At 54.3% G+C, this 19,406-nt stretch overlaps 9 protein-coding genes across 9 annotated transcripts; 5 read left to right on the forward strand and 4 right to left on the reverse strand.

Annotated features, from left to right (window-relative positions):
- Positions 1-227: 227 nt before the first annotated feature.
- On the reverse strand, positions 228-1,660 carry VC83_08301 (uncharacterized protein; the record flags this gene model as incomplete). The annotated part of the gene is made up of 2 exons (XM_024471856.1): positions 228-859; positions 913-1,660. 2 exons carry the CDS (start codon positions 1,658-1,660, stop codon positions 228-230), a joined length of 1,380 nt encoding a protein of 459 aa, XP_024320750.1.
- A 442-nt stretch (positions 1,661-2,102) lies between these two features.
- VC83_08302 (uncharacterized protein) lies at positions 2,103-2,677 on the forward strand (the record flags this gene model as incomplete). The annotated part of the gene is made up of 3 exons (XM_024471857.1): positions 2,103-2,117; positions 2,244-2,364; positions 2,475-2,677. 3 exons carry the CDS (start codon positions 2,103-2,105, stop codon positions 2,675-2,677), a joined length of 339 nt encoding a protein of 112 aa, XP_024320748.1.
- Positions 2,678-3,265: 588 nt separating this feature from the next.
- On the forward strand, positions 3,266-5,173 carry VC83_08303 (uncharacterized protein; the record flags this gene model as incomplete). Its single annotated transcript, XM_024471858.1, has 7 exons — positions 3,266-3,305; positions 3,358-3,489; positions 3,537-3,565; positions 3,630-3,660; positions 3,719-4,010; positions 4,063-4,189; positions 4,238-5,173. The coding sequence occupies 7 exons, from the start codon at positions 3,266-3,268 to the stop codon at positions 5,171-5,173; spliced, it is 1,587 nt and encodes a 528-aa protein (XP_024320749.1).
- Positions 5,174-5,504: 331 nt separating this feature from the next.
- On the forward strand, positions 5,505-6,731 carry ATG5 (autophagy protein 5; the record flags this gene model as incomplete). Its single annotated transcript, XM_024471859.1, has 4 exons — positions 5,505-5,840; positions 5,903-5,990; positions 6,073-6,236; positions 6,317-6,731. The coding sequence occupies 4 exons, from the start codon at positions 5,505-5,507 to the stop codon at positions 6,332-6,334; spliced, it is 606 nt and encodes a 201-aa protein (XP_024320753.1). The 3' UTR covers positions 6,335-6,731.
- Positions 6,732-7,050: 319 nt separating this feature from the next.
- Positions 7,051-11,535, reverse strand: VC83_08305 (uncharacterized protein). Its single transcript, XM_024471860.1, has 7 exons — positions 10,651-11,535; positions 10,484-10,593; positions 8,944-10,437; positions 8,765-8,890; positions 8,517-8,716; positions 8,094-8,460; positions 7,051-7,945 (listed from the first exon to the last, which is right to left on the reverse strand). The coding sequence occupies exons 1-7, from the start codon at positions 11,224-11,226 to the stop codon at positions 7,636-7,638; spliced, it is 3,183 nt and encodes a 1,060-aa protein (XP_024320689.1). The 5' UTR covers positions 11,227-11,535; the 3' UTR covers positions 7,051-7,635.
- Positions 11,536-12,603: 1,068 nt separating this feature from the next.
- Positions 12,604-13,803, forward strand: VC83_08306 (uncharacterized protein; the record flags this gene model as incomplete). The annotated part of the gene is made up of 1 exon (XM_024471861.1): positions 12,604-13,803. Exon 1 carries the CDS (start codon positions 13,411-13,413, stop codon positions 13,801-13,803), a length of 393 nt encoding a protein of 130 aa, XP_024320751.1. The 5' UTR covers positions 12,604-13,410.
- Positions 13,804-14,595: 792 nt separating this feature from the next.
- Positions 14,596-15,433, reverse strand: VC83_08307 (uncharacterized protein; the record flags this gene model as incomplete). The annotated part of the gene is made up of 3 exons (XM_024471862.1): positions 14,596-14,741; positions 14,886-15,251; positions 15,307-15,433. The coding sequence occupies 3 exons, from the start codon at positions 15,431-15,433 to the stop codon at positions 14,596-14,598; spliced, it is 639 nt and encodes a 212-aa protein (XP_024320752.1).
- A 261-nt stretch (positions 15,434-15,694) lies between these two features.
- On the forward strand, positions 15,695-17,268 carry VC83_08308 (uncharacterized protein; the record flags this gene model as incomplete). The annotated part of the gene is made up of 3 exons (XM_024471863.1): positions 15,695-15,927; positions 15,973-16,077; positions 16,129-17,268. 3 exons carry the CDS (start codon positions 15,695-15,697, stop codon positions 17,159-17,161), a joined length of 1,371 nt encoding a protein of 456 aa, XP_024320671.1. The 3' UTR covers positions 17,162-17,268.
- A 387-nt stretch (positions 17,269-17,655) lies between these two features.
- Positions 17,656-19,276, reverse strand: VC83_08309 (uncharacterized protein; the record flags this gene model as incomplete). Its single annotated transcript, XM_024471864.1, has 2 exons — positions 19,040-19,276; positions 17,656-17,979 (listed from the first exon to the last, which is right to left on the reverse strand). Exons 1-2 carry the CDS (start codon positions 19,139-19,141, stop codon positions 17,656-17,658), a joined length of 426 nt encoding a protein of 141 aa, XP_024320754.1. The 5' UTR covers positions 19,142-19,276.
- Positions 19,277-19,406: the final 130 nt, after the last annotated feature.

Here is a 19,406-nt window from a genome sequence, read left to right on the forward strand (position 1 = left end):
CTCCCTCCCTCGCGGAAGGAAACCAAAAACAACACCAATGCTTCTTCCATGTATCGTTTAGGGTCCTCTAACCGAGATGCAAAGGGAGTGCTCGCACATAAAGGACATATATCAGAATTGCACAATCATGTTAGTAGCAGTGCGTTAATTGTATAAGAGCAAAGAAATTTGTATACCACTGGTTACGAAGAACAAAGACGACAATCACTAGCAAAAGAGAACCCCCTCTAAAACTGAGTTCGTTCCACCACTTCAAAGGGCAGCTCAGCTCCAAGCGTTCCCGCCACAGTCAAAGCCGTCCTCACGCAATTCTCCAGCAGCGTAAGCGAGTCATTGCTCCAGCTCCCGACGGCAAAAAGATTACCATCTCCATTTCTCCACCCCTGGTTCTTAGCCGCACCATTCAACAACCCCTCTCTCTCCGTGGCCTTCTTTCCTCCGGACGCAGGAGCCTCCTTCGAGAACGCCGCACGGATCAGCTCCCGTCTCTGCGGGTTGCTCAGCATACGGTAGAAGACAGCCTTGTGGGCAACTTTGTCATCGGAAATGACATAAGCAGGGGGCAAGCGGGGGGTCTTATTCATACTGCCATAGACGGCCTCGCCGGGGGTTGGGTTCTTGGAGTAGATTACTGGACGCACAGTGACGAGGAGGCCGGAGCTGTGGACGTGTGTGGCTTCTGTCCATTCTTCGCCTGAAGGGGAGCGGCGGGTTTGAAGAGCCAGGATGTCCGCAGCCGAGGCGTCGGGGTTGAGCCACTTGGTTGAGGCGAGGAATTCGTCGGCGGTGAGGTCGGAAAGGGGCTTTTTGGCGAGAGGGCCTTTGCGGGAGATGACGTGCGACATTATGGTGTAGTCGGCTAGGAGGGGTTAGTGAGGTTGGATAATGAGGGAAGAAGAGGGGGAGACGAACTGTGAACGACGACCTCGGCTTCGCAGATTGGAAGTTGAGATGCCATTGGTCTTGCTGGCTTATAGAGATGCGCTAGGGCATGGGAAGAAGTTGCAGTGATGACCTTGTTGAAAGTAATCACACTTTCCTTCTTATTGTTATCTAAATCCACGATTGTGCATTTAACGGTCCCATCAGGCTGACTCTCGATATTGGTAACTGGATGTTTGAGCTTGATGCGGAGGTTATTGGAGACCAGCTTCTCCTGCATAGCCTGCATCGTCGTCACAGAGTTGTGATCATTGCCCGACGTGTACTTCTTATAGTCGGTGATGTACACAGCTGGGAAAGTGCGGAAGTCATCGTGCGAGCAAGTCGCCACAGATGAGAAGAGAGGAACAAGGTAATCGTCGAGGAAGAACTTCGGCAGGAAGAGTCTATTGCAGTAATGCTCAATAGTCTCCGTCCCCGCCGCCTCACCCGGTCCACCAACCCCCGGCGGAAAGAACCTCACGCCAAACGCAAACACCGCATAGCACAACCCCAAGACGACCGATAAGAGCAAATGCCTGATCCGCTGATAGAGACTAGGATTCGGTTCTGTATTAGGCGGGAAGATCCTATGTTTGTTGGAGGCATGGATGAAATACGGCCTCTCGTGCTCCTCGCGCGTGAAGACGAAGAGAAAACGACGCGGCTTGGCGGGGACGTTGAACTCGGCGACTAGTTTGAAAAGATTTGCGTAGTATTCTCCCGAGAAGACGCGCATTGGGATGTCGATGCGGGAGCTCTTGGCGCCGGGGGGGGTGTAGGAGTACCCGTCGAGGGCGCAGGCGTTACCCTTGAGGGGTTAGTGATGGGTTTTGAGGCCAGAAGATGCCGTTTTGAGGGGAAAGTGGGGGGGGACCTTTTCATAGACGGTGACATCGAATTTGCCAGACGGATCATTGTGTAAAGCCCATGCGGCAGCCAGCCCCGACATACCTGAGCCAACGATGGCGATCTTTTGTCGTTCTCGTTCTGCCATTGCTGAAGGTTTGTGGGGTGGTCTAGTAAAGGGAAGCTATAATAAAGACAAGCTCTAATAATAAAGGCAAGCTCTGATAAAGACAAGCTCTGTGAAGGGCCATTCATGATCTTTATCTTGCTATAACCCACCTAGTCCTCCAAACCGCCAACTAAGGAGTTAGTGTTAAGCAACAAGTCATACAATGCAACGCTATGATGTGATGAGTTGCTCTGTGTCACATACTATAGGTTTGAGAACCCCTACACCAACGAATCTATTCCGAAGTCTTTACCATTCTCATCAACTAATGACAATAGCCTGCTGATCACTCATCTCTCAATAGTACGTCGTGCGCAACTTGAAGGGCGAGGGGCTTCTGGATTCGGGATACCTAGCTCATCCATCCTTTATTACGACCGACGAGTTCCTCGCTATCACAAAGCCTGTGTCCATCGCTGCATCTGGTAAGCCCCTAGCTCCCCCTGCAACCAGCTCAGACCCCCTCCCCACCACCAACACAGGGAGTTCCCAGGGAGCAACCAGACTACCAGGCTAACAACAGCACCCTGGACAGAAATCGACAGCATCTTCACCCAGAAGAACCGCTACGACGCCGAGAAGATCTTGATTGACCTGAAGATCCCATTCCAGATCAACGTCTACGGAGGCGTCGACCATGGCTTTGCGCTGAGGGCTGATATGAGCGTGCAGAAGAACCTTTACGCCATGGAGGATGCGTTCAAGCAGGCTGTTACCTGGTTTGAGAACTGGTTGTGATGGTAGGGAGGGTGAGATTGTTTCCAGAGGAGCGATCTGAGAAATGAGCTTTGCTTTTCATGGGGGATTCGACGGAAGTAGCTTTGTTTGTTGCTAGCTAGGGATGCGAGCGATGGATGGGTTACGACGCGGCGTTGGGCGAGGAAAGTGCTACTTGCTACTTGCTACACATAGGAATGAATTATGATGACTCCCTTTCCAGACTCCCTTTGGCAACTCTAATTCCATTGCAAGGGGATGATCTATTGCAATCATCCAACATTAGCAATAAGGGTCTCGTGAGTCTCAAAACTGCATCGATTGAGGGGTTTGTTGTGATACATCGCCGATTCGGTGTTGGTTCCGTCTCGTCTCGGTTCGGATGAGAACAATACCAAGATCACTGTTAGCGTCTCAGTCTCCGTATTGTCAACCACTCCTTCCCGCATTTAAGGCGATGGGGCAAAACGACAACTCAATTCGCGATGTAAGTCACCTCCCTTATTTTCTCAGTGTGTTTCACGATATCGCTGGGCATCTATTAAGAACTGGTGAAAACTTGTTTGCTTTCCACATAATTACCCTCGTTTTATAACAACAGCCTACAAGATGACATCAAAAATGGGACGGGTGGCTGTGATTGGCCTCGGTGAGATTTATCTTCGTTCAATATGCAGCACGACTTGGTACTGATTCACCAGGCGCATATGGCATTGTCACGGTGAAGAATATGCTTGAAGTCGGTTTTGATGTGGTGGGATACGACCGAAATGAGTACATTGGAGGCCTTTGGACAGTCACCACCGATCCAGGTCGCACATCGGTGTTGCCGAGTGAGTTCTCTTCGAATAGCTATTCTAGCGGTCACTAATAGTCATAGCTACCATTTCGAATCAATCAAAACAGCGTGTATGTCCCATGTGTATAAATTCGGGGCCGAAGAGACGCATGGTGGCTAATAGCTGGGTTTTAGAAATCGTTCACTGACTTCCCATTTCCCGAGGGTGGGCGCTTTCCCAAAATCCCCATGCCCATTGCTCCAAGCTAATATGACTATGCCAGATGTACCGGACTACCCAACTGGTGCTCAGGTTCAAAAATACTTGGAAGATTATGCCGACCACTTCCAGCTCAGGCCGACGTTCCGGCTAGGCACTACTGTGACGGGGATTAATCGCTCAGAGAAGGGCGATAAGTGGATAATCAGCATCAATAGACCAGATTCAAACGCCACTGAGGAGGAATTCGATAAAGTCATCATCACCAATGGAACTTTTCACAGCCCTGTCATGCCAGACGTGCCGGGTATTGACGAGTTCGGAGGCGAGGTTATTCATTCTCAGTCGTTTAAGGAGTAAGTGCATCATTCAAAGCATATTATGGAGCCTTCACTGACAGTTGAACAGTCCGAGCGACTTCAAAGGAAAGAACGTGGTTGTTGTAGGCTTGAGCAATTCTGCAGCTGACACCGCCGTCGAGCTCAGCAAAGTAGCAGCAAACGTCTACCTCTCGCACAGGAGCGGCGCCTGCATTGTAAGAGCTCATCCAAATATTTAGCAACCGCCGTACTGAGACCAGCAGCTACCCCGAATAAATGCCCAAGGCAAACCGAGTGATCACGCAGAAACAATCTCAATGAACAGACTAGTCGGGCTCATCAAATCTATCAGCCCACGTCTGATAAAATTCCTCTACACCCGCGCCATGGAGAAGAGCACGCACGACACATACCCCACCATCGATCCCTCCTGGAACCTCCTCCCCGCTCCCCCACCAACCCACAACATCCCCATCATAAACGACCACCTCATCTCTCTCCTCGCCCTCAAATCCATCCACAGCGTCCCCTGCATCGCCTCCATCCCCTCCCCTCATACTCTCACCCTCTCCGATTCCACCACCCTCCCCAACATCGACACCCTAATCTTCTGCACCGGCTATCGCGCTACCTTCTCTATCCTCCCTCCCTCCCTCGACCCCACCGCCCACTCCACCCCCGAATACGACGCCGCCTCCTTCGGCTCCTCGGTCCGCCGCCACGCCCGCCTCTACCAAGGCATCTTTTCTCCCGCCCACCCCGACTCCCTAGCCTTCATAGGCCCCTACCTAATCATCTCCGCCTTTACAGGCGCTGATGTCGTTTCCCAAGCCATTGCTCAGGTGTTCAGCGGCGCGTACCCGCTCCCACCGCAACCGGAGATCGAGTGGTGGTGCGACGACCACTACGCGTATTGTCTCGCCATGGCGCATGTTGCACGTGCCCCCGCGGGTTTGGTGAAAAACGGGGAGGTGGGGCAGTGGTTGAATGACGCGTGTGGAAATGGGATTAATGAGATGTTGGGGTGGGGGTGGGAGGCGTGGACGTTTTGGTGGGAGGAGAGGGAGTTGTATCGCTTGGTTGTTGGCGGGGTTAATACGGGGTTTTTGTATCGGGTTTTTGAGGGGAGGAGGAGGAGGTGGGGAGGGGCGAGGGAGGCGATTTATAGGGCGAATGGGAGGGAGTGGGGTGGGGGTTAGTGGAGGGTTGTGGACGATGATGGGTCGATGTGATTGATGGGTGGAAATTTGGTGTGTCTTTGGTTTTTGGCTTAATAAAATATTGCCGTATTAATTAGAAAGTCAGACTTACTCGTATCTGTATGTTTTCATACTTTTTAATAAGCGTGCGCGTTGAGAAAGGATCATATCATCGTGATTCCCCAAACCTCCCAGCAAAGACGAGGCTACCACCCAAACCCGAAGGCTACACCCAAACCCCCACATCCCAGCCTCGCCTCCAAACACCCACCCACCATCCATCAACCCCATCCCATATCCCTCTCCCCCATCCAACCCCCCAGCCCCAACCATGGCCAGCCCCCTAACAACCCAAATCTGGTCCTCCACAGTCCCCCTCCACATCACCCTCGCCCCCTCGCTCCATCCCTCCTCCGGCGCGCCTCCTCCCTACCTCCTCAACATCCCGCGGCTCTCCTACCTCCCCCTCCTCCTCCCACGTCTCTCGGTCTTCTTCCACGTCCCGCTCTCGTCGTTCACATACGAGGGGATCGAGTTGCGTCTTCTTCCGGCGGGGTTGCTGGCGGATCTATATGCGCCGCAGTTGCCGTGGCGGATAGTGGTTGGGGATGGGTGGGGGGTGGGCGAGAGGGGGGTTGCGGATGGGTTTATGAATAGTGTTAAGGAGGTGAGTTGATGGTTTCTGTGTTCCAGGGGGGGGTGGGTGAGATGAGTGCTAATGGGAGATAGGCTGACTTCCTCCGGTATGGGAGCGCCAAGGGGATTATGTCCATGTCGGCCGAGAATTCGACTGCGTTATGGGACGCCGTGAAGGATAGTTCGTTACCCCCTTGATTCCGCTCGTCTTCAACCCCATCCACGCCATACATAGGGTCAACAGCTCATAATCCCACCTACAGATAACTGCCCCGTCTTTGCAGCCCTCACCCGCCCCCTCCTCAACCCCGCCTCACCACTCCGCCATATCCCACTACGCATATACATCCCCCATCCCGACATCGACGCCAACAACACCGGTTCCTTCCGCGTTATCCAGGGCCTTGTCACCCCCGACTACCAAACAGTACGCCCTCACCTCCCCCCCCCCCCCCCCTTCCGCTACCCCACCTTTTCACACAGCCCACTTATCTCTGCTCTCAACAGATGACTACCAAACCCTAGGCCACGCCCTCCATACCCTCATCCCCTCCCTCTTCCCCTCCCGCCGCGACCCCATCCTCGCCGCTGCAATACTGCACGGCGCCCGCGTGCCGCTGCACGCCACGCTCGACGACCTCATGCGGGAGTGCGCGTATGCGGATGGTTGGGTGGCGGTGGTCGGTGTAATGCTGTAGCTGTCGTGCGTGCGTGGCTGGCTGGTTTTTGGACTTTCAATGAGCTGCCATGCGAGGTCCATAGTCGCAGAGGCGTAATGGGCTGGGAGATTGACTGGGGTGGAGTGGAGGAACACTCCCGCGCACGCAGCGAAACAAGACGTATGGGATGCGGGACAGATTATCTTGGTTACGACGTTAGGACTCTCATATCAATCACATGAATACCATCAAGACTATATATGAGTAACAACATCCCTCCCTTAATATTCCATCTGCCTGAGCTACGGACAGCCCCCAGCCTCTTGTTACCTGCCTCGCGGCGCACCATCTCCCACGTGTTTGTTTCCTTCACGTCACCAATATACTACCCCCTTCCAGTCAAACAAACAAAAGAGAGCAAATTCGCAATTCGCAAATCGCAAGTCGCAACAAGCCGCCCAAACGCAAAAGGCAAAAGCCAAACAAGGCTAAATCAAATTCGCAAAAATACGCACAAAATGATAAGGTATTTCAAAAAGCCGGCCCCAACCCAATCCTCCATCCCCCCAACCCTTTGTGTTCCTTGTTGCCCCTCCATTTCCAAGGTACCCCCCCCCAATCCATCCACCTCCCCCACCATGCACGAAAGTAAATCCAAATGCCGCCAAAAAAAAAACATTATGTCAAATAACCGCCCTGTCCATGCGCCTATCCGTGCGTCCCGTCCACCCGTCCACCCCGTTCACCTATCCACATCCTCGGTTCTGATGTCCGGTTTTCATGTGTTCAGGTGTGGGTATGGACGTGAGTAAGTATATGCGTAAGTGTATATGTACGTTGCGCGCTACCTATCGGTTGCAGCCGCGCCAGAGAAGGTGATGTGTTGTGTTGTCACCGTGCTATATGTGTTGAAATTAGATGAGGTAAAGTATATAATCTGTATGCGCGTGCTGTTGTGCGCGGTGCCAGGATGGGTAGATGTAGATATATGCGTACATATACACCGTAATGAGTCGCAGGTTCCACGCGTGCCCGATATTTGCGGGGCTGTCGGATTCGTCCGTTGCCGCAACCAAGGTTAGCAGGGCAAGGGTCCCCAAAATATGTGCCATGGACGGTGTGCGCCATGCTCGTGAACCTCAATCCCACGCCGCGGCCCCTTATGCCCTAATATGCGACCCCCATATCCGAGCCATTTGATCCAAAACCACTCCCCGCCACTCCACCCGATCCGCCTCTTGACCCGCCTTGCGATCCTCTCCTCGACATCGCCGCCATATCTTCCCGCAACCCCGACGCTTCAGTCGCATAGTCTAGGATTCGAATATCGTCCGCAAGAGCACTACTTGGGTGCGCGGCTGACACGAGGAATTGGCGTACCCGCTTGGTTAGTTCCATTAGATGGCGCGCGGGAACGTAAGGGCGCAACCGGAGGTCCCTGTAGGCCGCGTGAAGGACGATGAGATGTCCCCATTGGCTATTGGTGGTGTATTAGCTTTTGTAATGTGCTGGGGAGGCGTGCCCGGTAAGATCCGACGTCCGCAAAGACACGTAAGAGGATAATTGGGCAACAAAATAGGCAATCAGGACGCAAGAAACGGGACTGAAGAAAAGTAGAAACCTACGCATGCGATGTCCCCCAAACATTAGTGACCACAAGCCTTCCCCCCTGGATTCCCCAAAACGCCTGCGCTGAGTGGAACATGGCGCGAATACACCTCTGCGCAAACTGCATGATCGGCGCTGAGATCACCACATTTTTATTCCCATCGTATTGGCTGTTAAGCACCATGCGCAAGAAATGACGGGTCGTGATAACCTCCGCACCGTACATCTTAGCACGCAGCCGGGCCTCGAGGATGTCCGAGGATGGAGGGTCGTCATCGCCCCACACGAGGTTGGGGTTGGTGTTCATCACTTTCTGTAGCTCATCGATCATCGCCTCGATGTAAGGAAACTTTGGGAGCCTGTTCATTTCTGCAAGCTGATACTCTGGAAAAGGGGGTTACGTTAGTCGCCTAGTTGCTTCTGGGGAGACCGTAACGTACCATCCTCCTTCCCTGGACCATACAGATCACGGTGTATGATATTAAGTTTCTTCCGGTATACGAGCTGCATGGAATAGCACCATGATGCCTTCGCGGATATCTCGTTGTTATTCTGGGCCATGGTCAAGTTCGGCCACGGCATTATAGACTCAAGCGAGAGGATATCCGATTGTGGTACTTCCAGCTCGGCGACGATGTCACTACCACAAAATCAGTTGGCTTCGCAGCTAAGACACGGGGATACACACCTCTCTAGCTGAAGGCACGTCCAGAACGTAAACAGGGTGGGGTTATCCTCCGGAAGCCATCTGATCTGAGGTCGCCGCACTACGTCGCCCATATCCTCTAGCATCTGCTTATAACGTGGAAGATGTCTATTTCGGGTTAGCATATAGCACGCGGCGTCAGAAGAGGGAGAGAAACTCACGGTTTCAACATGATGGTCAGCGCATATCCAGCCTCCTTCACACACGCGTGGCTCTGCAGCACACGGGCAAGTTGGCTATGGTACAAGCCGGCAAGCAAGCAGGCATGAACGTATGGCAGGCCTGTGCCACCTTGGTGGTTCCCCAGAATGTCCGAGGCGGCGGCAAAATACGCCAAGCCAGGTATAACATCGATGTTACGCGTGCCAGGTGGGTATCGGGCACCGGCAATGTCGCTTGAGCTGCGATGATGCGCCCGGTCTTGCATAATTGGCGACGGCAACATTGATGAGCGCGATGACATCTGCGGCGACTGGTTCATTATCGGGGGCGAGACATGATTCGAGCTACCGTTGTCTAGAACGACGTCGGGGATCTTGCTCCGGTGCTCACACACCTTACCCAAAGCCAAGATCAAGAGCACGATGGCCTCGCTGATTGTCCGATGGCGCCACCCGTGGCCGAGCTGTGGGGCAAAAGCATGATCGGTGCCTGAGACCGTTGGCAGCCGTTTGCGCTTGGAACCGGTGGTATCAGTACCGGCAAACGACGCGAAGTTGTACCCTGCTCCATCTTTCTCTGTCGCCCCCGCATTCTGCATATTCCGCATGAATTTGGCAATCATCCCGTCGAGGGACTTCTGGGTTATGATTGGATGCATGACATTTAGATAATTCATGTAGCTCCCCGCTAGGTGTCGCACCGTTTTTTCATCTAGGTCCGGGGGGGCTGTGGTGTTCACAGCAGCCGCTCTAGCATCGCTCTCGGCGCGGAATAGGTAGGAGTCTGCCACAGGGCTTTGTGCGCCTTGGCTCCAATTATGCTCAACTGTCAGTGAATGTGCCGAATCAGAATACGTGTCGCTGCTCGACCTCGGAGGTTCGAGGTCGTAGTCTGACGTGGAGTCCTTGTCGTGTCCTACTGACCGCTCAAAACCCTCGCCACGCCCGTACAGACGCATAACTCCGCGCTTAATCTCGCGCCGTAGCGGGTTGAGGCCTCTGTTTTTGTCTCCCTTCATCGGATGTCCCACCATGGTCCACACTGCGGGCCACAGGATGATATTGGCAGCTCCAGTGGTGTGGCCGACGGGTATCGCTGGTTCGCCAGGAGGCACATTGGCAACGGCGTGGTTCTCGCTCCCATCATCCGAATCCGGCGCATCATCCCCAAGGACATCATCTTCGGCGTGGGCGAAACGTACGCCGTTTGTTTCCGACTTGTGCATCTTTGTGGGTCGTTCCAATTCATATAGGTCATCAGCGTCGTCTTCTTTCTTGATCAGGCGCGTCCTTTCGTCATGGGCGACTAGAAGAGCGGACAGGCCAGGATTAGCTGGGCAAAGCCCCCTTTCAATGACCCTTTGCCGACCATGCAGTCTCGTAACCTCATGCCTAAGCTGCCTAACCTCACGCACAACACTCGCGCGCGAATCTTGGACCTCCTTGATAAGCTCAGTCATACGGGTCATAATGTCCGACTGTGCCCTATCAGCCCTAGTGGGGTCAGCATTGTCACTTCACCGAGCTCTTCCGCACTTACGGTTTCTGGGCAGGCTCAGGGAATTTGCACTCGATGCCTTTATCTTTACATCCCTGGCACGGTTTGGGATCGGTACACTTCGCCTTCGCAGCGCGGCATGCGTCACAAGCCTACACACTAGTAAGTTTCCACCCACGATGCAAGCTCATAAGGCTATTCTTCCTTACCATTGTGGTTCGTGGCGTTCGCTTCTTCAGCGCGCTCGCGACCCCCGTATACTCGAATGGAACCCCCGACGCGCCGTCTCCTCCATTCTGCTCGTACATACCGTTTCCGTCGTAGGCAAGCTGCCCTGGCCGAGGCGTGTGCATCGGTGACTGTTGCGGTTGCGGGATGTAATGCTGGGGGCCCTGTGACGGGGCCGGCGGGTGATCGTACGGTCTCATGGGTTGGACGCGCAGGTCGCCCGGGGGGATATTGGCGTGGCCCTCGTTGCGGTGTCCCTCCGAGTGTGGCCTCGGGTTGGGCAACGGGGGTGGCTCGTTGGGATCTGGCTTTATAGCTGGATCTCGAGGCCCTGGCGTTCCGTAAGAGTCGTAGGGATGGGCTTGTGGATGTCGGCGGGTATTGTCCGGCTCGTGGTGTTGCCAGGGCCCTGATAGTCGACGTTGTTGTCGCGGGAGCGTTGTCTGAGGGTAGGGGTGTCCTCGGGGATGTCTATGAATATGGGAGTCGATCGCGTTCGCGGACCAAGGACTCGGATCAGCTCGTATGCGTTTCGCGTCGGGGGGTCCAGTATCCATGCCGACTTATAAGTATGGGCGATGGGCTGTGCATTAATACGCAGAGACGAGATTGCACTCTGAGGGGCTATGGCAAAAAAAAAAATTGACACCAGCGAGCGTCTAATCCCATGGACTCGTCGGGGTATGTGCGACCAGAAGCGACGGGGTCAGGAGGCGGTGTGTGTGTGTCTGTGTATGGGGGTATGTGGCGGTCCGAGGTGGGGCTTTCGGGTTGCAAAGTTGACAGCGCGGATGCGGGCGGTAGCACAGGAATTCGACGAGGGCAGGCGAGGGCAGGGGGGCACCATCTGGGTACCATCTGGGTACCATCTGGGTACCATCTGGGGTTCTGGGTACCATCTGGGGTTCTGGGTACCATCTGGGTACCATCTGGGTCAGAGTCCCAACTTGGAGGACTGTCGTCCCAAGCCCAAGGGGATTCGACAGAGACACGACAGGTCGAGAGATTCTGCGGGCGAGGGGAGGGGGATGAAATGTATAGGAGCATGGCGGCGGTGGGTGGTGGGTGGTGGGTGTGTGTGTGGGTGTGTGTGGGTGTGTGGCGGGTGGGCGTGTGGCGGGTGGGCGTGTGGCGGGTGGGCGTGTGGCGGGTGGGCGTGTGGCGGGTGGGTGTGTGGCGGGTGGGTGTGTGGCGGGTGGGTGTGTGGCGGGTAGGTGGGTGGGATTCTGTTTCGGAGTCGTCTGTTGGGGCAGGTGGGACGGGGCTGTGGAGCAGGAGATGTTGACAGAGAGGCGGGTAGGCGGGGGAGGGGGGAGGGGGGAGGTGCAGCTGTTTGTGTCGAAGCTTTGGGATCCGGGTTGGTGGTTCGTTGCTGGTTGGGAATGGTCGATGGCTGGCAGGCTTCCGAGGCGGAATGGTGGATGGCTGGCAGGCTTCCGAGGCGGAATGAGGGGTGGGTAATGCAGGGAGATTAGATCCATGCAAGCGAGATCAAAAAAAGGACAAAAAGGGCAAAGGGATAAAAGGGACAAAAAGGGCAAAGGGATAAAAGGGACAAAATTGTGTAAGTTCAGTATAGTTCTGTAGTATAGTTCTGTAGTATACATAGTTCTGTATAGTTCTGTATAGTTCTGGAGTATACATAGTTCTGTACTATAGTTCGGTATCCCCTCGTCCCCTCCTTCGGTATCCCCTCGTCCCCTCCTTCGGTATCCCCTCGTCCCCTCCTACGGTATCCCCTCGTCCCCTCCTTCGGTATCCCCTCGTCCCCTCCTTCGGTATCCCCTCTACGGTATCCCACCGTCCCCGTCCGTCCCAGCGCACATCCTTATCTCCCTCGCTTTTCCCCATCCCACACATCCCCCCACCCACACCCCACCCACACCCCACCCACACCCACACCCACACCCACACCCACACCCTCCATCCTAATTGCTTCCGACCGGCCCCTGCCATGTTGCCCACGATCCTCGCAAGCTATTCCCACCACGACCACTCCCTCCGTCCAGCTCACGAAATAACCCAATCCGGCCCCTGTTCATCGCTTGCAAATGTGGATAGGAAGGGGTCACGCAACAGACTGTGCGCTTGCAGGCCGCCACGGGTTGGGGAAATTGGAAGTTGGGAAATTGGCTTGGGAAATTGGGAGATTGGGAAATTGGCTTGGGAAATTGGGAGATTGGGAAATTGGCGAGAGTAGCGACCGACTACTTCTATCCGCATCGTCCCAGGCGAGGCGGCGTCCTACAGTAGAATGTCTCTAGCCACCTGGTTTTTGGTTTTTGGCCCTGAGAGAAGACACTGCAGTGCGGCCCGCATAAGAGTGCCGCTGAGCCGTGGTGGCAATAACTACCCCAGTCCGCAGTCGCGGAGGTGCTTAAAATGACTGCCATGTTTGGGGGGGCAGATAGGGGTAGGAATGGGTTCAGCCAGCCACTGTGGAACGTGTCTTGGGTATTTGGAATAGAATATGCGGGAGAGAAGGTGAGTTTGGCTAGGCTTGCGACCTTTCTACCGGGGGTTAGTTCTTGTGCCGTGCCAGGAAGAAAGACGTGGGGAAACGCTACGAGTACATCTGGGATTGCGGGTTTACCGTCTGCTAAAAACAATTATACTGTATGTCGAACGCTGTAGAAACAGTTCATACATATCATACATATCCCAAAACTGCCACTTGGCTCCCACCATGCACGCCATGACTCGCGGACCACTTCCGCCCCGCCGGCGCCCTAGATCCCAAGATGAACGATGCATGCATGCTCCGCGACTACATCCCATCCATGTCTTCATCCATCCGCCAAAACCTCTCCGCTGCAGTAGCTCTCAGCACCAGCGCTTGTATAGTTCGCATTAATACCGTACCGTACCGCATCGCATCGACATCGCCATCGCCATCGCCATCGCCATCGCCATCGACCTCACATCGCTTCTGCATCGCAGCAGATCATAGATGGGATGGTCGTCCTGATCTTGATCTTACGTCATCCCGACCAAGGAAACGAAAGAACAGCTTCTGGCCTTCGCATCACCCCCACTCCCGGCATCCGGAAGCTGCTCCCCAGCCGCGGCGGCAGCACGGGCGCCACCCCCTTTTATCCACCTCCGGCGTCGCACGCTCCGCTATCATATTTTGAGGGCTGTCTCATCCCAGCTTCCCTTCCCCTCCCCCCCCCCCACCATAATATCGATGTCTGTCTCATCCCAGCTTTCACTCCACTCTCTCCCGCACGGCCAGCGCTTTCGAAGCTGTACTGTACCGCCAATATCCACTCCACTCACGGATAGGGAAAGATGGAGCTATAGCGAAAGAATTCGATGGTGTGCATACATGTACATACAGCTCCCTGTGCCCCTCCCTATCAGATACCCCACCCTACCCCACCCCCCCACATAACCACCCAACTATTGACACCGTATGAGCTCCTACGCCGGGGCGGGATCTTAATCTAGAGCGAGCCAGTGCCAGGCCGCAGTGGAGATCTGGCCCGGGCCGTTCACTGGAATGGGGGCAGATACGGCAGTTGGGAGGGGTTTGCAGGTACAAGTTTCTGGGATTGGAGTCGGTGGTTACTCCGTTGTAGAGTAAGGTGCCTGCAGGTGATGCAGGACCGGAAAGGAACCGCTCGCCTGGAGAGATTGAGGGGGGAGGGGTAGAGAGACGCTGTTGTATTGGGGAGTGTGTTGTCTCGGTGAGACATTCAGGGCATTGGCCAAGATCTCTCGTCCACCTCGTCTAATCTCACCTCACTTGGCCTAACTTATAGGTAGACATGGCATCAACATGATATGGCATGTCCTCCGCAACGCACCTGTTGCCGCGCTCGGAGACCGTGGTAACACAAGGACGTTGCCCATCGAGGTCTCGGGCGCACGTGTGAGAAGGATTTTCAAGCACCCGCCTTCCGCACACGAGTTAGACTCTCACCTCACCGGTCCAGGCTCGTGACCCTCTCGCTGTTGGTCTGCTTGTTTCGCGTGGCTGAGGTGGAGTCACGAGGCGCCGTGTGGGTTTCGTGAATGGCAGATGTCTGGGCTTCTCCAGTCGTGGTGTGGGGAGACGCGTCGTGCTCATCTGCAGGGGGGGATATATACTGAATGGGAATCCCCATCTCACCAGCTTGCTTGCCGGCAATGTAGCAATTCCACTCCCATCATCCGTCGAACTCTCTCTCGACTTTCCTCCTCTTCCCTTCCCGCCCAACACCGCGCGACTGACTTCTTGCCCTCCCAACCCCTTCCCCTTCCACCACCTCTCCCTCAGTAAATACCAAGTCTCCCGCCTCCCCAAGTTGGTCCCGGCATAACTCCTCCATTAGTACCCCCAGGGCCAAGAGCGCCGTCTCATCGAGACTCCTATAATCGGCCCCTGCTTCTCGCTCCGAGGCATAAAAGTCCGCAGCATAGACATGTAATGCCTTCAACAGGTCCGAGTCAGGGAGGTTCCCCGCGGCATTATCAGACGCAAAATATGTATCCGTCTCCTCGTGTCGGTCCGGCGCGGCGGCACGCTGGAATAGGACTGTTTCGGGGGCGATGGCGTGGGGAGTCGGGGTGCGGCTGAGGCCGTGTTGCGTGCTGCGCCCTGGAGGGCTTGTTAGCTGGGGTATATATATATGAATACGGAAGGGGTTACGGACCAGCAATGGCATCGTAGAGAGTTGCTTGACGGCGCGGGAGAGCTGGGGTTTGTGGTTGGGTAGAGCCCTGTGGGGAGTCGGCGGGGGGTGCCAGGAAGGCGCTCTGGGTTCGTGATTTTGAGGCCATCGTGAGGAGAATTGCAACCGTGGCGCGTGTGAAGGGCAACGGAACTTAAATATCCATCTCGAGACGCGACATTTAGAAATTGTCTGCAGTGACGTTGGGTGAAGTTGATTGAGCGACGCGATGGAAACAAATGTGTGTAACTGACATTTTCAGCCTTGCAAGTCCGTGCATTAAATTCGGCGCAAGGCTACCATAACGGCATCATAGCTCCAACGACGTCAACGACGCCCACATCAACGTGTTTCGTGGGTAGGGGAATGCATGAATCGGCTCTTTTTTGAACGCGAGAGCGCCTCTATCGGGCAAGGCGCTTTTGCGAGAGCTGTCGCCAGTCGAGCGCTGCATTCGCTCCAGCTCTGGCCTCATGTGAAGTTTGATGGCGGGGATGCCGCGCCGGCACCAGTAGAAGGGGAGAGGACGGCTGGGAAGGAGAGGGCGTGGGCATGCCAGGCTGGGGTGAATAGTCTGGCTGTGGATAGGTTTGAGCATAAATTGTGAGTTGAGAGAATATGCTGATGTGACAAAGCTGATGCCTGTAGGATGCTGACTGGCGGAGCGGACTCCACGATTAAGCTGTGGGACTTGGAGCAGATTACGCCCCAGAAGAAAGACCAGACACTGAAACCCATAGACGAAGTAAAACGGTGCCTTGTCCCAGATTTCCCAATATATATCCTAGGCTAATGCCATCCCAGAAGCCCCTCAACCCACCAATTCGGCATAACGCACGTATCCTTCTACCCCTTCGAACCCACCGCCTTCCTCTCCTCCTCCTATGATCACGCCCTCAAGATCTACTCCACCGCCACCCTCCAACCCTCTGCCTCTTTCACCCTAGACTCTATAATCTACACCCACGCCCTCTCCCCAATCGCCTCCCATCTCCTGGTAGCATGCTGCACGCAACACCCCCTCGTGCGGCTTGTCGACCTCCACTCCGGCGCCTCAACACACAGCCTCGCAGGACACACTGGCGCTGTCCTCACCGCCTCCTGGTCCCCAACAAATGAGCATATCCTCGTCACCGGCGGCACAGACGGCACCCTACGCATCTGGGACGTGCGGAAAGCATCGGGTACGCTCCGGCTCCTCGACCTCGAAGACTCGATTGGACTCGGCGATGGACTCGACCGGCCTAGTCGTGCGGCGGCGAAGGCGCACGGCGCTGCTGTGAACGGCATTGAGTGGACGGATGACGGGCAGTACATCGTCAGCGCGGGCCATGACGCCGCGGTTCGTGTGTGGGACGCAGGTTCCGGGGCGAATACGCTGGCGCATTTTGGGCCGACGCTAAGAAATTCAAAATTGGAGACGAAACCGCTGCTGCTAAGCCCGGTGGAACATACGAGGCCGAAGGGGGGGCTACTAGTGTATCCAAATGAGGGAGAAGTGGTTATGTTTGAGCTGCATGAGGGGAGGGTGGTCAATAGGCTGCGCTTGCCTGGGCCAAGTGTGGCGGTTGTGAGGGCGCGGACCGGGACGGGGGAGAGAAGTGTGGGGAGGCGGGTAACGAGTTTGGCGTGGAGGGGGGTTGGGGAGGGGTTTGTGAGTGGTGGGAGTGACGGGGTTGTGAGGGTTTGGGGGCCGACGGTGGGTGAGGATATGGTGGACGAAGCTGTGGAGGGTGATAGGGATCGGAGAGAGGAAGGGGGGCGAGAAAAGAGAAAGAGGCAGGTGTTGGATGATGTTTTTAAAGACTTGACGAGGACGAAGATTACGTTTGGGTAGGTATGGGGTGGTATGGGGTGGTATGTGCAGGGAGTTCTGGTGGGCGTGTTTGGCTCCCTCTTAATATAATTGTTCTCTATATATCTAAGGATAGACGTTAAGGTGGGAATGCATTATTTCACCAGCCGGTCTCTTATGGGACCATCACCTCAATTACATCTGACTTCCGCCAACATTCGTGTGAATGGTATCGATTGCACCCAGATCGCCTTAGTCTACCAATGGCAGACACTCTTCGACCTAGGCCAATAAAATTCCGACTTTTTCGCCAACCCACAGCTACCGATCTGGTCATAATTAAGACTGTAGCATTTCCTGATATCCTTATCTTTCCAGATCCGGAAAGCACGCCTCTTGATGGCCTCGACACAGATATCCTGCTTTTGTCCGCAGGAAGTGAAATCGGCGCATCCGTTACTGCTGGCCTTCGTCGAGACGCATTGCCCGCATTCGTTGACGCGTATATCGTAGGTGTACCATGCAAGGTTGTTCTCTTAGCTTTCGTCCTGCCAGAACCGCTCCATGAAGTCGAAGGGAGCCTTGTTGTCTGGACAAGTGCCTTGGCTACAGCCACTTCTGACGGATATTTCGCCCATATCAGAGCCACCGCTGATATCGATATCGATGACACCAGTCGGCACAATGCTAGTCGCCTCGGTGTTTGGAGTCTCATCGATAGGTGAAGCCCTGGCAGCTCCTGCCATGATAACCATCTTCAAGGTGAACAACATGGCTGGTTGAAAACTGTCCTTGATTTTTTGTGTCGTGTGGAGGATAAAGATAATACCTAGAGCTGCTGCGGAATGCAGTGTAGTGAGCTGATATCTATTCTAAAGACATATAAAACTCGACAGTCCTTCTCATAACTTATATACTACTCCGCTGGCCCCCAAAAATGAAGGATCCAGCTGTCCTACACAGCTGCAAAACGTGATGTCCCCATTGGCTTGGAATGTCCCAGTTCAGCTCAGTCCCAGAACCTTCTCAATATGGCAAGATGTAACCGAAAGAATGTAACCCGCGATCACAAGAGCCATGAACTCCATCGTCAGTTGCCACATTGGGACTTGCGTCTCTGGGTGGCGGGGTCTCGTGTTTGCTCCTCCAGGAGCTGCATCCTTGCTGACATGTCAAGTGCCTCGCCTTTCGGTCTAATTTTATGGTTCTCCTACTATTTTTGAAAATGGGATGTACTGCCCCATACCCCCTGACGTCGCCTTAAGATGGTGGCGAGGGATTCTTACTTTGGTAGTGTACAAAGACAATAAGTCCACCACTGAATCTGTAATCAAATACGCCATGATATATGCAATGATTGGAATTCACAGTCAACCCTCCAGCTCTCCTTGATTCGCGCGCCCAAACGTTGTGCCATTCTCCCACCACCCCTGGGGGAAGCAGGATTCGAGCAGAAGCAGGGGGCTTATTGTGAGACGGCAGGATGCATTTTTATGGGACACCGAGACGAACTACTCAAGTCCTATGAATCGCTCTCAAAGACGCGCCCAACCGGTAAGTTTCAGGTAGCCCCGTGATACATGCAAAAATCGCAACTTATGGGAGTTGTTGGGTGGAGTGACTGTAGGCAAATAGTCGGTGTCAACAGCTAGATCGGGACTGCTGAGCAGAAACCCGTCGTGATTGAAGTTATAATAAGATGTCGGAGAGTTAGAGATACTTGCGATTAAGCATTTTTTATACATCTGCAATGCCTCGTGGCATGCTAGAAAGCATGATGGAAGCGGTGGATAGTCGACAAAGACGTCTAAAGCATTGCGGAGTGTGGGAAGTGGACGATATTACAATGAGACGCGAGAGAGGGCAAAGAACCACAATTTCAGGCGGATTTCTGTTGGTAGAAGAGTAGGATTGTTATACCTGTCGGTCCGCATTCTGAGCGAGCTCAATGGTGTGGGCAGTAGCTGCAATGACTTCCGCGCGTCTCTCCTCATATGACTTCGCAGTGGCTGGAGACGACATGGTAAAGTTGCGTTAGAGGCGATTTGGAGCTGATGAGCGTTACTATAGGGCGTTACTGTTAGCACTGGCTTTGATTATACTGTTGTGAGAGTACTTCAATGTGCTAACAAGGCGGACGTCTTTTGAAAGTAGGGGCGCAACTACTTACTGGTCGGGGTCGGTATAGTCAATAAATTTGGAAATCTAAAAGGAAGTTAATAATCAGAGGTAATCAAATGTAAGGGTGGTTTCTTTGCTAACTTACTCGTACTATTCTTTGTTATTG

Source organism: Pseudogymnoascus destructans (assembly GCF_001641265.1).
Source record: "Pseudogymnoascus destructans isolate 20631-21 unplaced genomic scaffold scaffold_24, whole genome shotgun sequence".
Taxonomy (NCBI): domain Eukaryota; kingdom Fungi; phylum Ascomycota; class Leotiomycetes; order Thelebolales; family Thelebolaceae; genus Pseudogymnoascus; species Pseudogymnoascus destructans.